Source organism: Salvelinus fontinalis, chromosome 42, assembly GCF_029448725.1.
Source record: "Salvelinus fontinalis isolate EN_2023a chromosome 42, ASM2944872v1, whole genome shotgun sequence".
Taxonomy (NCBI): Eukaryota; Metazoa; Chordata; class Actinopteri; order Salmoniformes; family Salmonidae; genus Salvelinus; species Salvelinus fontinalis.
In genome coordinates, this window is record NC_074706.1 from 9,543,079 (window position 1) to 9,561,752 (window position 18,674).

An 18,674-nucleotide genomic window follows, 5' to 3' on the forward strand; every position below is an offset into this window, starting at 1 on the left:
TTCCAGTGCATTGACTCTATACATTCATTTCAGTGCATTGACTCTATACATTCTTTCCAGTGCATTGACTCTATGCATTCTTTCCAGTGCATTGACTCTATACATTCATTTCAGTGCATTGACTCTATACATTCATTTCAGTGCATTGACTCTATACATTCATTCCAGTGCATTGACTCTATACATTCATTCCAGTGCATTGGGTTCGTATGTTTATCTGAGTCCATTGGATATACATACATTTTAGTGAATTGAGAGTATTTGTGTGTTGGGTACATATGTTTACTAGAGTGCATTGGGTGCATGTGCTGATCACATATGTACAGGCCCAGAGGCGCTTTGGGCAAAGTGACCACTCACCTCGTATTCTTTATTTATTTTTTTAACCTTTATTTAACTCGGCAAGTCAGTTAATAAGAACAAATTCTTAATTTGAAATTCTTAAAAATATTCTTAAAAATACTAAATACAATATAGGACAAAACACATCACGACAAGAGAGACACCACAACACTACATAAAGAGAGACATAAGGCAACAACATACCATGGTAGCAACACAACATGACAGCAGCCCAGCATGGTAGCAGCAAAATACATGGTACAAACATTATTGGGCACAGACAACAGCACAAAGGGCAAGAAGGTGGAGATAACAATTCATCATGCCAAGCAGCCACAACTGTCAGTAAGAGTGTCCATGTATCCTGTCAAATGATTTGTCACATGTGCTAAATACATAAATTATAATGCAAAAGGAATAAAATACACAAGAATGAAGCTATATACAGGGAGGACCAGTACCAGATCAATCTGCAGAAGTATGAGGTATTGGTGGCAGGGTAAATGACTAGACATCAGGCTCCATAATAATAATAATAAGGTATTAGAGGTAGATATGTACGTGGAGGCAGGGTAAATGACTAGGCATCAGGTATTAGAGGTAGATATGTACGTGGAGGCAGAGTAAATGACTAGGCTTCAGGATAGATAATAATCAAGTATTAGAGGTAGATATGTACGTGGAGGCAGGGTAAATGACTAGGCATCAGGCTCCATAATAATAATAATAAGGTATTAGATGTAGATATGTACACAGAGGCAGGGTAAATGACTAGGCATCAGGATAGATAATAATAAGGCATTAGAGGTAGATATGTACACGGAGGCAGGGTAAATGACTAGGCATCAGGATAGATAATAATAAGGCATTAGAGGTAGATATGTACACAGAGGCAGGGTAAATGACTAGGCATCAGGATAGATAATAATAAGGCATTAGAGGTAGATATGTACACGGAGGCAGGGTAAATGACTAGGCATCAGGATAGATAATAATAATAATAATAATAATCAGGTATTAGAGGTAGATATGTACGTGGAGGCAGGGTAAATGACTAGGCATCAGGATAGATAATAATAAGGCATTAGAGGTAGATATGTACACGGAGGCAGGGTAAAGTGACTAGACATCAGGATAGATAATAATAAGGTATTAGAGGTAGATATGTACATGGAGGCAGGGTGAAGTGACTAGGCATCAGGATAGATGATAATAATAATAATAATAAGGTATTAGAGGTAGATATGTACATGGAGGCAGGGTAAAGTGACTAGGCATCAGGATAGATAATAATAATAAGGTATTAGAGGTAGATATGTACGTGGAGGCAGGGTAAAGTGACTAGACATCAGGATAGATAATAATCAGGTATTAGAGGTAGATATGTACGTGGAGGCAGGGTAAAGTGACTAGGCATCAGGATAGATAATAATCAGGTATTAGAGGTAGATATGTACGTGGAGGCAGGGTAAATGACTAGGCATCAGGATAGATAATAATCAGGTATTAGAGGTAGATATGTACGTGGAGGCAGGGTAAATGACTAGACATCAGGATAGATAATAATCAGGTATTAGAGGTAGATATGTACATGGAGGCAGGGTAAATGACTAGACATCAGGATAGATAATAATAAGGTATTAGAGGTAGATATGTACGTGGAGGCAGGGTAAATGACTAGGCATCAGGATAGATAATAATCAGGTATTAGAGGTAGATATGTGCGTGGAGGCAGGGTAAATGACTAGGCATCAGGATAGATAATAATCAGGTATTAGAGGTAGATATGTACGTGGAGGCAGGGTAAATGACTAGACATCAGGATAGATAATAATCAGGTATTAGAAGTAGATATGTACATGGAGGCGGGGTAAATGACTAGGCATCAGGATAGATAATAATAATAAGGTATTAGAGGTAGATATGTACATGGAGGCAGGGTAAATGACTAGGCATCAGGATAGATAATAATAATAATAAGGTATTAGAGGTAGATATGTACATGGAGGCAGGGTAAATGACTAGGCATCAGGATAGATAATAATAATAATAATAATAATAATAAGGTATTAGAGGTAGATATGTACATGGAGGCAGGGTAAATGACTAGGCATCAGGATAGATAATAATAATAATAATAATAATAATAAGGTATTAGAGGTAGATATGTACACAGAGGCAGGGTAAATGACTAGGCATCAGGATAGATAATAATTAGGTATTAGAGGTAGATATGTACACGGAGGCAGGGTAAATGACTTGGCATCAGGATAGATAATAATTAGGTATTAGAGGTAGATATGTACACAGAGGCAGGGTAAATGACTAGGCATCAGGATAGATAATAATAATAATAATAAGGTATTAGAGGTAGATATGTACATGGAGGCAGGGTAAATGACTAGGCATCAGGATAGATAATAATAATAATAATAAGGTATTAGAGGTAGATATGTACATGGAGGCAGGGTAAATGACTAGGCATCAGGATAGATAATAATAATAATAATAATAATAATAAGGTATTAGAGGTAGATATGTACACAGAGGCAGGGTAAATGACTAGGCATCAGGATAGATAATAATAATAATAAGGTATTAGAGGTAGATATGTACATGGAGGCAGGGTAAATGACTAGGCATCAGGATAGATAATAATAATAATAAGGTATTAGAGGTAGATATGTACATGGAGGCAGGGTAAATGACTAGGCATCAGGATAGATAATAATAATAATAAGGTATTAGAGGTAGATATGTACATGGAGGCAGGGTAAATGACTAGGCATCAGGATAGATAATAATAATAATTAGGTATTAGAGGTAGATATGAACGTGGAGGCAGGGTAAATGACTAGGCATCAGGATAGATAATAATAAGGTATTAGAGGTAGATATGTACGTGGAGGCAGGGTAAATGACTAGACATCAGGATGGATAATAATAAGGTATTGGAGGTAGATATGTACGTGGAGGCAGGGTAAATGACTAGGCATCAGGATAGATAATAATCAGGTATTAGAGGTAGATATGTACGTGGAGGCAGGGTAAATGACTAGACATCAGGATAGATAATAATAACGTATTAGAGGCAGATATGTACGTGGAGGCAGGGTAAATGACTAGATATCAGGATAGATAATAATCAGGTATTAGAGGTAGATATGTACGTGGAGGCAGGGTAAATGACTAGACATCAGGATAGATAATAATCAGGTATTAGAGGTAGATATGTACATGGAGGCAGGGTAAATGACTAGGCATCAGGATAGATAATAATAATAATAAGGTATTAGAGGTAGATATGTACATGGAGGCAGGGTAAATGACTAGGCATCAGGATAGATAATAATAATAATAAGGTATTAGAGGTAGATATGTACACGGAGGCAGGGTAAATGACTAGGCATCAGGATAGATAATAATAATAAGGTATTAGAGGTAGATATGTACACGGAGGCAGGGTAAATGACTAGGCATCAGGATAGATAATAATAATAATAAGGTATTAGAGGTAGATATGTACGTGGAGGCAGGGTAAATGACTAGGCATCAGGATAGATAATAATAATAATAAGGTATTAGAGGTAGATATGTACGTGGAGGCAGGGTAAAGTGACTAGACATCAGGATAGATAATAATTAGGTATTAGAGGTAGATATGAACGTGGAGGCAGGGTAAATGACTAGGCATCAGGATAGATAATAATCAGGTATTAGAGGTAGATATGTACGTGGAGGCAGGGTAAATGACTAGACATCAGGATAGATAATAATAAGGTATTAGACGTAGATATGTACGTGGAGGCAGGGTAAAGTGACTAGACATCAGGATGGATAATAATAAGGTATTAGAGGTAGATATGTACGTGGAGGCAGGGTAAATGACTAGACATCAGGATGGATAATAATAAGGTATTAGAGGTAGATATGTACGTGGAGGCAGGGTAAATGACTAGGCATCAGGATAGATAATAATAAGGTATTAGAGGTAGATATGTACGTGGAGGCACGGTAAATGACTAGACATCAGGATGGATAATAATAAGGTATTGGAGGTAGATATGTACGTGGAGGCAGGGTAAATGACTAGGCATCAGGATAGATAATAATCAGGTATTAGAGGTAGATATGTACGTGGAGGCAGGGTAAATGACTAGACATCAGGATAGATAATAATAACGTATTAGAGGCAGATATGTACGTGGAGGCAGGGTAAATGACTAGACATCAGGATAGATAATAATCAGGTATTTGAGGTAGATATGTACGTGGAGGCAGGGTAAATGACTAGACATCAGGATAGATAATAATCAGGTATTAGAGGTAGATATGTACGTGGAGGCAGGGTAAAGTGACTAGGCATCAGGATAGATAATAATAAGGTATTAGAGGTAGGTATGTACACGGAGGCAGGGTAAATGACTAGGCATCAGGATAGATAATAATAAGGCATTAGAGGTAGATATGTACACGGAGGCAGGGTAAAGTGACTAGGCATCAGGATAGATAATAAAAGGTATTTGAGGTAGATGTGTGTGTGTGTGTGTGTGTGTGTGTGTGTGTGTGTGTGTGTGTGTGTGTGTGTGTGTGTGTGTGTGTGTGTGTGTGTGTGTGTGTGTGTGTGTGTGTGTGTGTGTGTGTGTGAGTGAGTGTTTATTTACAGTAGTGTGTATGTATAGTCTTGTGAGTGTGCATAGAGTGATGCAGCCAGTCAAGATGCTCTTGATGGAGCAGCTGTATTACTTATAGCCTCCTGAGGGGGAAGAGGTGCTGTCGTGCCCTCTTCACGACTGTGCAGGTGTGTGTGGACCATGTTAAGTTCTAAGTGATGTGGACGCCAAGGAACTTGAAGCTCTTGACCCGCTCCACAAAAACCCTGTTGATGTTGATGGGGGCGTGCTCTCCCCTCTTTCTCCTGTAGTCCACGATTCGCTCCCTGGTCTTACTGATGTTGAGGGAGAGGTTGATGTCCCGGCACCACACTTATACATCTCTGACCTCCTCCCTGTAGGCTGTCTCATTGCCGTCAGTGATCCGGCCTACCACCGTTGTGTCGTCAACAAACTTGATAATGGTATTGTGGGTCAGCATGGAGTGGTGTTGTTGCCTACCCTCACCGCCTGGGGACGGACTGAGAGGAAGTGGAGTGGGTAAGGTATCTGGGATGATGGTGTTGATGTGTGTTATGACCAGCCTTTCAAGCAAAACTCAGTGTTGTATTCTTCGAAGCGAGCATAAAAGGGATTTAGCACGTTTGGGAGTTCTGCATCACTGGGCAACTCATAGTTGGGTTTCCCTTTCTAATATGTTGTGATCTGCAAGCCCTGCCACATGCGACTAGCGTCAGAGCCGGTGTAATAGGATTCCACCTTCCTCCTATATTGTCCTTTTTCATGTCTCGTCAGAGGTCGTAGTGGGCTTTCTTGTCTGGGCCATGTCCGTGTCCCGTTCTTTGTAAGCGGTAGCTCTAGCCTTTAGCCCAGCGTGGATATTGCCTGTAATTCATGTACTTTTGGTTTGGATACCTTCTTATAGTCACTGGTCACCATAGCAGCACGCGCTCCAGCAGGTATATTTCACTGGTCACCATAGCAGCACGCGCTCCAGCAGGTATATTTCACTGGTCACCATAGCAGCACCCACCTGTAGCACGCGCTCCAGCAGGTATATTTCACTGGTCACCCCCAAAGCCACTTCCACCTTTGGCCGCCTTTCCTTCCAGTTCTCTGCTGCCAATGACTGGAACGAATTGCAAAAATCACTGAAGCTGGAGACTCATATCTCCCTCACTAACTTTAAGCACCAGCTGTCAGAGCAGCTCACAGATCACTACACCCGTACATAGGCCATCTGTAAATAACCCATCCAACTTCCTCATCCCCATACTGTTATTTATTTGTTTTCTATTATTTTGCTCCTTTGCACCCCAGTATCTCTACTTGCACATTCATCTTCTGCACATCTATCACTCCAGTGTTTAATTGCTAAATTGTAACTATTTCGCCACTATGGCCTATTTATTGCCTTACCTCACTTATCTCATTTGCACACACTGTATATAGACTTTTTCTATTGTGTTATTGACTGTACGTTTGTTTATTCCATGTGTAACTCTGTGTTGTTGTTTGTGTCGCACTGCTTCTCTTTATCTTGGCCAGGTCGCAGTTGTAAATGAGAACTTGTTCTCAACTAGCCTACCTGGTTAAATAAAGGTGAAATAAAAATTTTAAAAAATCTAAAACTGTGGGGACGTCGTCTATGCACTTATTGATTAAAACCGTGACTGATATGGTAATCTCCTCAATGCTATTGGATACCGGAACATATCCCAGTCTGTAGGCTAGAAAAACAGTCTTGTAGCCTGGCGTCTGCCTCATCGGACCACTCCCGTATTGAGTGTGGCACTGGTGACCTATGAACTGAGGGTTGGGTGTGTTTGTGTGTGTGATGGTGGGGAGATCTGACAAACGTTGACGCATCAAAGGCAGAGAGCGTGACTGGCATTTTCATCTGAGGCCCATGCACTGAGCTTTGATGATCAAGATAACCACAGCTGCATGGACCGACTACATGGAGATCGATTTAAACTCCTCCACAACACGGGCTTTTGCTTATTATATGGGTTGCTAGAATTGAGATTGTCTGAGAAGCCACGTGTACAGTTTGTGTGCGGGTTCGTTTACATGTACAGTATACGGTGTGTACGAGAGGAGGAATGCTGACGTTTGTAAGATATGGTCGACAGAGAAACCTAATCGTCTCCAAAGGAGTACGTCTTTCCTATACATTTTCACGGTACATTTCCGAGTATGATATTCAGGCAGACTTTAATACGAAACAAAGAAAGCATAGGCGCTTGTCTCAGTCGCTCTCCTCTCTCTCCCTCCTCTCTCCTTTCTCCTCTCACTCCCTCCTCTTTCCTCTCTCTCCCTCCTCTCTCTCTCCTCCCTCCTCTCTCCTCTCTCCTCTCTCTCTCTCTCCAACCTCTCTCTCCCTCCTCTCTCCTCTCTCCTCTCTCTCCCTCTCTCCTCTCCTCCCTCTCTCCTCTCTCTCTCCTCTCTCCTCTCTCTCCATCCTCTCTCCCTCCTCTCTCCTCTCTCCTCCCTCCTCCCTCCTCTCTCCTCTCTCCTCTCTCCTCTCTCCTCTCTCCTCTCTCCTCTCTCTCTCTCTCCTCTCCCTCCTCTCTCTCTCTCCTCTCTCCTCCCTCCTCTCTCCTCTCTCTCTCTCCTCTCTCCTCTCTCTCCCTCCTCTCTCCTCTCTCTCCCTCCTCTCTCCTCTCTCTCCCTCCTCCCACAGGGAAGTTCACGTGCATCGAGGTGCGTTTCCACCTGGAGAGACAGATGGGTTACTACCTGATCCAGATGTACATCCCCTCTCTCCTCATCGTCATCCTCTCCTGGGTCTCCTTCTGGATCAACATGGACGCCGCGCCCGCCAGGGTGGCACTGGGCATCACCACTGTGCTCACCATGACCACCCAGAGCTCCGGTTCTAGAACGTCTCTGCCTAAGGTGGGTCGGGTGCAGAGTGTGCGAGAGTGTTAGTGGGGGTGCGGGTGTGTGGGTTGGCAGGAGAGTGTGTTGTGTGCATCACCACTGTGCTCGCCCAAAAAGGTGTCCTTTCTTCAGGACTGACTGTCCGTTGTTGATTTGTGGTCTGGGTACAGGGTGACTTTTTCTGTTTGCTTAACGGAGCCTTGCAGTGGGCAGTATTGCAGAGATCTTACAAGATTGAATGTGTTGCATCGTTTATACACTCTTGTTACACCTAAATGATCTCAAATAGACTGTATAAAGAGTTACCTAAAGAGAGATATCCATTAAGACATGATATACTGTAAGCGATGTTCTGAGATATGTACAGTAAATGCTCCTGCTAGATTTCTGTCTGTATGGAGCATCTCAGTACGGTTTAATACATCTCATCCCAAAGGGCCTGTGTATATATGTTTGGGATTCACCCATGTAGAAGAACAAAATACTGGCACTTAAGTTCAGTATTTTTAGACTTGCTGTAAAACCGAGGATACAATTTTCTCCTGGGCCATAGACTACTGTCAAGGTCAACTTTAAAATCAATCTAAATCAAAAAATACCTAACTTGTCCTTTTACCCTTGAGTAGTATTTAGTGTTCTGTATGCGTTAAAGAATATGGAATGTTCTGTTACGTACCTTAATTAAGCATTCAGCAAGAAGACGTTTTTACACCGTCCTGATATAAGTGATTGCATATCGATTTTCTTGACAAATAAAATGGTAACATCATGACAGACTAAATATTAAAGGTCCAATGCAGCTGTTACCTTCAATATCAAATCATTTCTGGGTAACAATTAAAAGAATAGCTTCTTAGCAAAGAGCAATTTCTCAAGCAAGGATTTAGCTAGGACTGCCTGGGAGTGGTCTGAGTGGGGAGGGGGAAACTGAAGACTAACTGTTATTGGCAGAGAGGCTTTGAACTCTCTTTCTTATTGGTCTATTAACTAATTTACCGCCTGGTGATCTCACCAAGGATGCCAAAAGTCCTTCCCACCAAAACAGGCTGAAATTCCAGATGGTCTTTTCAAACAGCTCTTACACTAAAAGGGCATTGTCATCATTTTCACAATTTCACTGCATTATTCCAACCTAATAGTGTGGAAATATATATAAAACACAGATAAATATAGTTTTTGTGCTATTAAAACCTTACATATACAGTGGCAAACAGTATAGGTGGTATCAAGATAAAAACAACTAAATACTCCATGACACATATTTGATATATACATGTATTATGTATTCTCATACACTCCTAACATACTCCAGCATCAATCCAATCTCTGTGAAATGAAAACATAAAACAAGCTGCAAACTTGGCAGGACAGTTGAAATTCTATGAAATTCTGCCAGATAATGTCAGACTATTCATTCTCTCAACTCCTTTGTCTCCGTCTGTCGGTCTGTCTCCGCTCTCTGACTGTGTGACTGTGACGTGGTCTCTGACTGTGTGGTCTCTGTCTGTCTGTCGGTCTGTCTCTGCTCTCTGACTGTGACGTGGTCTCCGTCTGTCTGTCGGTCTGTCTCTGCTCTCTGACTGTGTGACTGTGACGTGGTCTCTGTCTGTCTGTCGGTCTGTCTCTGTTCTCTGACTGTGACGTGGTCTCCGTCTGTCTGTCTGTCGGTCTGTCTCTGCTCTCTGACTGTGTGACTGTGATTTTGTCTCCGTCTGTCTCTGCTCTCTGACTGTGTGACTGTGATGTGGTCTCCGTCTGTCTGTTGGTCTGTCTCTGCTCTCTGACTGTGTGACTGTGACTTTGTCTCTCTGGTGTTGTAGGTGTCCTATGTGAAGGCCATCGACATCTGGATGGCGGTGTGTCTGCTCTTCGTATTCTCCGCTCTGCTCGAGTACGCCGCCGTCAACTTTGTCTCCAGGCAACACAAGGAACTCTTAAGACTCCGCCCGCGGAGAACGAAGAAGAAGGTAACGTTTACAGACCAATCTAGAACACGTTCGTCCAATCAGAGCGTGAACAAACAACAATGACTGCATATTGCCGTTATGGTGTGGTTCCTTAAGGAGCTCTGAGGCTGAACTAAGTGGTCACAAAGCACCCTCTGAATAACTCATATCTCAATGCTTTAGCACCTAACAAATAATGAAACAAGCAATTCTATCCTTCACAGATATATCCTTCTCAGACATGCAGTACATGTACACTGAGTATACCAGACATTAGGGACACCTTCCCCTTTTGCCCTCAGAACAGCCTCAATTCGTCGTGATTCTACAAGGTGCCAAAAGCGTTCCACAGGGATGCTGGCCCATGTTGACTTCAATGCTTCCCACAGTTGTATCAAGTTGGCTGGATGTCCTTTAGGTGGTGGACCATTCTTTATACACACGGGAAACTGTTGAGCGTGGAAAAACCCAGCAGTGTTGCATTTCTTGACACAAACCGGTGCACCTGGCACCTACCTCCATACCCTGTTCAAAGGCACTTAAATCTTTTCCCTTGCCCATCTTTTGCCTTGGCACACATACACAATCCATGTCCCAGTTGTCTCAAGGCTTAAAAATCCTTATTTAACCTCTCCTCTCCTTCATCTACGCTGATTGAAGTGGAATTAGATTTCATAGATTTCACCTGGATTCACCTGGTCAGTCTGTCATGGAATGAGCAGGTGTTCCTAATGTTCTGTCCACTCAGTGTATACGTTGAGGGTTAATACCACAGATTGTATTATATTGGATTGTTAATGTAAAGAGCTTGTAGCACTGAAGCAAACCACAACGAGTTGTGTCAAAGTCCACGAAACAAGCAGTGTAACATGAAATGTTGTCTGAAGACTGTCTGAGGATGTTGAGAAATGTCAAAAGATGAGGTTGACAGAGGAGCTCTGGGAATTAGTCGGCCCAAAATGTGACTTGACGGATGTAGGGGCGGCTTAGTGGCCTTGACTCTGTGGTTAATTGGGTTTCTGGCCTTTTGGACATTTTAAAAGATTAAGACGGAAAAGTCCAATTATACGCTGTCTGTCACTAAATCGGGCCCTAGCCTGGACTCTGGGCCCGGGTCAGATAAATCCTGTCTCTATGGTCAAAAGGCTTGCCTATTTAGGTTGTTGAAGCTATTTATCCAGGCAATTCAGTTGCGAACAAATTCTTACTCATGAAAGTAGACGACAGAAAGTTAGCATACTCTTTGTATTCGGCCTAGGCAAAACAACATGGCCTTGTTTGACACAATGAAAACGTTGAAGCACAACAGAAAAGCAACTTCCCCAACAGGTGCAATGTTCTACCATCCACCGTTGAGTCAACACTGCTCCCCTGTGGCCATATACTGTTACTACACCAACCTGTCGTGCACCAAGGATAAAACTTCCAATGTTTACTTCGACTTGTTTACTACAAAGCTTCCTGAAGGAAAGAACGGGTCAGTGTCTGAACATTTGGCTGATGTCTGTGTTTCTTCCTGTCCCTCATCCATTAATATAAAATGGATACTGCCTCTCTCTGTACCAGGGGAAAAGTCCATTTGCTTTATACTGTGTGGATTTTACCAAGGGAATACTCAGGCCAATAAAATCAAAGAGATGGAGGGAAATCGAGATAGAACACGATGAGATAAAGATGAATGAACACTGCTGGTAACCAAGAGGAGGAAAAAGTCACTAAGTGGATAGGGGTCATTGTCAATTCAAACATGCAGGGCTCAGCCTTTCTCTGACTAACTTGAGGTAACCAACTTGTCTAGAAGTCAAATACCAACACACACACACAAAAATTATGTTATTTTCAATTTCACCTCACCCAGTTTCTTAAAGCATGGCACAGCTTTTGTTTTGATTCACCTTCTTGTTTGATGTTCTTGTCTATTTTCATGTGTTTCTGGCATATCCACAGGGTTTCAGGCATATCCACAGGGTTTCAGGCATATCCACAGGGTTTCAGGCATATCCACAGCGTTTCAGGCATATCCACGGCGTTCAGGCATATCCACGGCGTTTCAGGCATATCCACAGGGTTTCAGGCATATCCACAGGGTTTCAGGCATATCCACGGCGTTTCAGGCATATCCACGGCGTTCAGGCATATCCACGGCGATTCAGGCATATCCACGGCGTTCAGGCATATCCACGGCGTTTCAGGCCTATCCACAGGGTTTCAGGCCTATCTATAGGGTTTCAAGCATATCCACGGCGTTTCAGGCATATCCACAGCATTTCAGGCATATCCATGGCGTTTCAGGCCTATCCACAGGGTTTCAGGCCTATCCACAGGGTTTCAGGCCTATCCACAGGGTTTCAAGCATATCCACGGCGTTTCAGGCATATCCACGGCGTTCAGGCATATCCACAGCGTTGCGTTTCAAGCATATCCATGGTGTTTCAGGCATATCCATGGTGTTTCAGGCATATCCATGGCGTTTCAGGCATATCCACGGCGTTTCAGGCATATCCACGGCGTTTCAGGCATATCCATGGCATTTCAGGCATATCCACAGCGTTTCAAACATATCCACAGTGTTTCAGGCATATCCACGGCGTTCAGGCATATCCACGGCATTTTAGGCATATCCACGGCGTTTTAGGCATATCCACGGCGTTTCAGGCCTATCCACGGCGTTTCAGGCCTATCCACGGCGTTTCAGGCCTATCCACGGCGTTCAGGCATATCCACGGCGTTTTAGGCATATCCACGGCGTTCAGGCATATCCACGGCGTTTTAGGCATATCCACGGCGTTTTAGGCATATCCACGGCGTTTCAGGCATATCCACGGCGTTTCAGGCATATCCACGGCATTTCAGGCATATCCACGGCGTTTCAGGTATATCCACAACGTTTCAGGCATATCCACGGCGTTCAGGCATATCCACGGCGTTTCAGGCATATCCACGGCGTTCAGGCATATCCACGGCGTTTCAGGCATATCCACGGCGTTTCAGGCATATCCACCGCGTTTCAGGCATATCCACGGCGTTTCAGGCATATCCACGGCGTTTCAGGCATATCCACAGGGTTTCAGGCATATCCACAGGGTTTCAGGCATATCCACAGGGTTTCAGGCATATCCACAGTGAATTCCTCTATATTGCATGATTCTCATCATCATTTTGGTACTTTGTTTGTTTATGTTTTCCATTTGCATGCTTCTCCTGTGATGAAAGAATGGTGATGAGGATCACTCCATTGATCTCAATGAGCTGGCTGAGTCATTGAGACGCTTTAATGGTTTGAGAAACAACGATATGCCCATATATGGATCTATGGGCCACATCTACAATTCCTCTGACAGGGTAAAGAACATTAGGACCCAGCTATAAGAACCCCACACTCCATCTGGTCATAAGTTTGTGTGTTTGTGTTCCTTTTAGTTTGTGCTGTTCCTCTGCTGTTTGTCGTTGTCGGTGTTCTCTCCATATTCATATTGATTTTCACACCTAAGTATGAGAGCTATACAAAGACAGCATAGAAACAGACATTTTTTACAGTATTTCATCAAAGAGAATGTGTTGTAAAAATGTGTGGCAATTAAATCTTCCCTGGAGTCAGATGATCTTGTGAATCCCATTTTTATATCTCTGCATCCAGTATGAAGGACGCTGGAGGTGGTTTTGCGAGCCAATGCTAACTACTGACTGGACGCCTATGGTAAAAGCTAGCATGCTAAACGCTACCATAGAAGCCTAGTCATTGTGCTAACGCCAGTTAGCAACTTCCTTCAAACTGCACGAAGAGGCGTAAAAATGGTATCCAGTTCATCTGACTCTTTGGAAGTAGATAAAGGGCTTCATTGCCGATTTCCCAAAGTATTCCTTTAAGCGTAATGTGACTCACAATGCTGGTTTAGTGACTCATTGGCTCTGTGACTTTCTTCATGACACTAATGGCATTCCATTATTATTCCATTATTAGTTTAATGTCATAATGGCCTGTTGTCAACTTGTCACACACTCCCTGTTTTCACTCCCAGTTCCTTGTTCCTTTCAGTTGATGTTTCTTTTTATTTCCCTATCGAAATGCATTTCTGTAGAAATTGCATCTCAGCCTGGAAACAAGGACAATATCAAAAGGTTTCCTGCTTTCCTACTCTTCCCTCATGTCAACATATCATTTGTTGTTCATTGTGAATTCGCTCAGGGAAAAATGATTGCTCAACTCGTATTGATTCTGTTTTCATTCCATTTAAATAATTCCCATATTGGTCATGTCTAACAAAACTATCACACGCGGGGCTTTGTTTGTGCGTCGGCCAAAGGTAATACCCCTTCATTCATATGATGTCAATTGCTTTTTAAAGAGAACTTCCAGTTCTGAGCCCTTTTTTCGACCCTAGTTTTGACATTTGAGGGAAAAGGCCAGGGGAACGCTTGAGTGGTGACAACTGTAAAGGGTACAGGACTGAGTAGATTTGAAAGAGAGAGGAGTGTGTCCTAGGATAACACCAGAGGCATTATGGGTTATAAAAACAATAATAGACCAGAGGTTTTAAGCAAGGTCTCATGACGCACAAATCACTCCATGTTCATGTTGCACTGTGATAGATTTATTGAGTTAGGGAGAATAGGCATTGACTCAACATGAAGTCAAAGGCTGAAGTTTAGTTGAAGTCAAGTTTATTTGGAGTGTTAGCAGGAGGGAGACTGAAGTGTACTTGGCTGGGAGACTTAGTCAGCCTGTCATTTTTCTGCTGCTGCTGTTGCTATGGCATGGTTAAGAGAGGAGGGAGAGCAAGATCAATGGAGGGAGAGGGATGACGTTTCAGTGTCCCTGTCTGGAGCACCTCAAGGCCGTCCATCGGGGGAGCCGTTCCCGTTCGGGGAGTTCATTCATCCTTGACCTCTGACCCCTATCTAACTAACTCCTGCCTTTCCTGTTCGTAGGACGACGATGTGAGGGAGAGCCGCCTCAGCTTCACCACCACGACCGGCAGTGGCGGCACTGCGGTCAAGGACGGCACCATCCCCAAGGCCACCAACAACGCCACCACCACCCCGGGCGCCGCGGGGCCACAGCCCGCCCAGCCCCCTAAGAAGGACCCGGCCACCAAGAGCCACGAAGAGATGAGAAAGCTGTTCATCGACCGCGCCAAGAAGATCGACACGGTATCGCGGGCGGGTTTCCCCCTGGCCTTCCTGTTTTTTAACATTTTCTACTGGGTCCTGTACAAGATTCTCCGGGCTGAGGATGTGCACAAGGACTAGTACAGAACACTACAGTACAGTAGGGTACATTACAGTACAGTAGGGTACATTACAGTACAGTACAGTAGGGTACATTGCAGTACAGTACAGTAGGGTACATTACAGTACAGTACAGTACAGTAGGGTACAGTACAGTACAGTACAGTAGGGTACAGTACAGTACAGTACAGTAGGGTACAGTACAATGAAACAAGGGGAAAGAAGACCCCGGTCCCTCCTTACAATGTGGGAACTGTTTGACATTAACATTTGGCAGTTCACCAACTACCTGGGGTTCCAAAACAAAGTCCTGCCAAGGTTTTAAAAAAGAGGATTAAGGAGACGACTCGGGAGATGAACTGAGTATTTACAGAGCAGAGTTATGCCCGTATCGCCCACCGACAACAAGAGAGGACAGACTCCGTGCTCACTATGCAACTGGAGACCAGTTTGGAGTATCGGACGAGACCCACTTCACCACCCTACACAATGTGCAGTCAAAACGGGAGCAATGCTTTTATTCACCTCTGCAAACCCTCTGTCACAAACACACACGCACACAGGACCTCCCAAACACTGTACCCACACTTGTGTCTTACAGCTTTACTGCCAATGTTCTATGTACAGTACAGTTTCCATACAACACTGGTAAACAAGGAACAACTTCCAGTACACTCAAGTCCTTTGTAGATTTTCCACCAGATTATAGTGCATCTTTAGTATAACCATCAGATGTTTGTTATACTTCTCAGAAATAAAAAGCTGCCACTTTGGCACATTTCCAAGGTCACTAGTGTGGGTTAAATGTCCCGCCCCTAGTGCTACTCATCACGTACAGAAACGTCATGAACCTCTCTGTGACTTTGTTGAGTGATTCAACTCCCCAGGTCCACACTCAGCACAAACTCAACTATGGTGTTAACATGTTTTTTTCTCACCTTCATTTCCTTATTTCCACAAAATGATGATTCACTCTTCACTGTTCCGTTCACTCGGTCAAAAAAAAACACTGCCGAAACACTCAAGTCAAACGGGGCCAAAAATGTGAAAGCATCAACCTTAAATTACCTAGAATCTCAACACAATCTAACAAAGGATCGACCAAAGAGGTAACCTACTGAGAAAAACTGAAATAACAACATGAAAATAGAATATAAAAAGAGAGATTTGATACCGATGTAGTCTCCATGAGTCCCCACTGTGAATTTGGAAGGCTGAGGATATCATTAAAGTAACTACCGAGTGTTTTCAGATTTCTATTAAATATGACCTATAATTTCTTACAATAGGAGTGGAATTGTTTTCTTTGCTAAATGTTTTAATTAAGTATGTTAAAAGAGCAGGTTTTCTGTCTTTGAAGGGTGTGGACGTAGCCCAACAACAGAATGGTGTGGGCGTATAAAAATATTGACTCAAGTAGACCGCTGATTGGCCAGATCATTCTCCTCTAGACTGCTGATTGGCCAGCTCATCCTCCTCAGGGAGATGACATGTTCTATGAGGAAATGACAAGCATTTTTTAAACGGTCTGTTTGAGGTACAAGTTTGAGGTGGGGTTTTGGAAGTGTTTTTTTCTCCAATTTTATGCTTTGTTCACAAATACGAGTATAGGACGAGTCAGCAACATTATTTGGAAATTAGTTAACAGAATATTAACTTTTAAAGGGGAGATTTTCACTGAGCAGTTACTTTAACAGTATATAGCCATAATACTATACACAGCCTGAATCAGGCCTTTCACTTCTTGGTTTACAACTTGCCTTTCAATATAATCTTTATTTTATCCTTTTTTCTATCAAATGCTCACAAATTACTATTGCTCTGGTGTCACTGAGCATATCACTCAGAAACTGTGTTGGTAGCAGTACACAACCCTGGGGAGCACCAATTAAGTTATAACTGATCTAGGTTCAGTATCCAGAGTACCTATATTTGAATAGTTACATGTATGGGATATAAGACTTTTAAATGAAAGGAATTCACACTCTCCATAAGTTGGGGGGTAAAAGTGCATGTTTAGAGATGAAGAAAGAATTTAGAATAGATTGTAATTGTTAAGATGAAGTAAAATTTTATTTAACTGTATTTAAAAATAATTATAGAAATGAGAGGTTGTTTACTTTGTTGATATACTGAAATTATTATCAACAACAGAGCTGTATGAACAGACAAACTATCGGAATATCGGACAAATGGGCAATGATTCAGTCGTATCATATTCTTGTGTTTGATCAAACCTGATGACACACAGAGACCATATAAAACTGCAGTGTAAAGACCTGACCTAATTTTAAGATGACTCACAATGGAGAAGACAATAAAATAAACATATTTATGGATACATCTATGAAACGTGCAATATATCAATCTCCTCTCCTTTTTCTAGATGGTTGACAGGTTCTTGTACTCCAAGACTGTTGTGATGTTTTTTGAAAGATATTTAAAAAATATTTGGTAAGGCATTTCCAGAATTTTACACTATTTAAAAACAACTACTGATTAAATCTATGAAGAGATACTGTGCCATATACTTTTGGTAAAAATATATCTATACTCCCACATTCCTTAATAAAGTGACAAAGCTTTCATATAGTTCTACAGATTTTAATACCACTTCTACATATTAGTATTTGACACAGTTATACACAATGTGAAGGATGAATTAATATACGTTTCATGTACATTTCTATTGCAGGTGTATTTAAAAACTTTATTTTGTACAAAAATGACAGTATTATTAAATGTTAGATGCATGAACTGAATTCAATGTCAATATATTTATTTTTGAACTTGTGTTTGACCTGTGTTTTAGTTGCTGCTGTGATGATGAGAACACATGTGTTTTTTTTCCCATTATAATGTACATCTGTAAATACTTTTCATACATCTAATAAAGGTCCTTTGGAGAGTAAGATAGAGAGAAAAAACTTACATTTCTAAATGAAGATTTTGTCGTTTGTGTCCTTGTTACTGTACCAATTCAGAGGATCATACAGATCTATACCCACACGGGGTATAGAACCTGTGACCCTGCTGTGCCCTGAAGTTCAAATCACATTTTATTGGTCGCACACACGTATTTAGCAGATGTTATTGTGGGTGTAGCGAAATGCTTGTGTTCCTACCTCCAACAGTGCAGTGGTATCTAACAATTCACAACAATACAAACAAATATAAAATGGATAATAATTAAATTAATAAATATATACATCTTAGGACAAGCAATTAGGACAACAAAATACAGTATACTGTGTACATATGAAATTAGTAAAAGAGTATGTTAACATTATTAAAGTGACTAGTGTTCCATTATTAATGTGACAAGTGATTCCATGACTCTGTAGAAAGGGCAGCAGGCTCTAAGGTGCAGGGTTGAGTAACCTGGGTGGTACAGTAGCCAGCTAGTGATGGCTATTTAACAGTCTGATGGCCTTGAGATATAAACTGTTTTTCAGTCTCTCGGTCCCAGCTTTGATGCACCTGTACTGACCTCGCCTTCTGAATGATTGCGTGGTGAACAGGCCGTGGCTCGGGTGGTTGATGTCCTTGATTAAGTTTCAGGCCTCTTGGCAGAGGCCAATGGTCACATAAAGGGATATCATATACTGTGGGTCTATATGTCAACGTCATAAAATGCATTCCCAATTTAACGTAAAGC

General features: G+C 42.1%; 1 protein-coding gene across 4 annotated transcripts in view; it reads left to right on the forward strand.

The window, feature by feature from the left end:
- The window catches only part of LOC129841318 (glycine receptor subunit alpha-3-like), a 109,273-nt gene extending 91,312 nt beyond the window's left edge, over nucleotides 1-17,961 (forward strand). For 3 of the 4 annotated variants that reach the window (XM_055909533.1, XM_055909532.1, XM_055909534.1), the window contains 3 exons: nucleotides 7,642-7,856; nucleotides 9,662-9,808; nucleotides 14,717-17,961. In XM_055909533.1, the coding sequence (XP_055765508.1) occupies nucleotides 7,642-7,856; nucleotides 9,662-9,808; nucleotides 14,717-15,037 (683 nt within the window). In that variant the 3' untranslated portion in view covers nucleotides 15,038-17,961. Of the gene's footprint in view, nucleotides 1-7,641; nucleotides 7,857-9,661; nucleotides 9,809-13,000; nucleotides 13,130-14,716 lie in introns of all 4 variants that reach the window. The other variant, XM_055909535.1, reaches the window with a different exon arrangement.
- The last annotated feature ends 713 nt before the right edge of the window (nucleotides 17,962-18,674 follow it).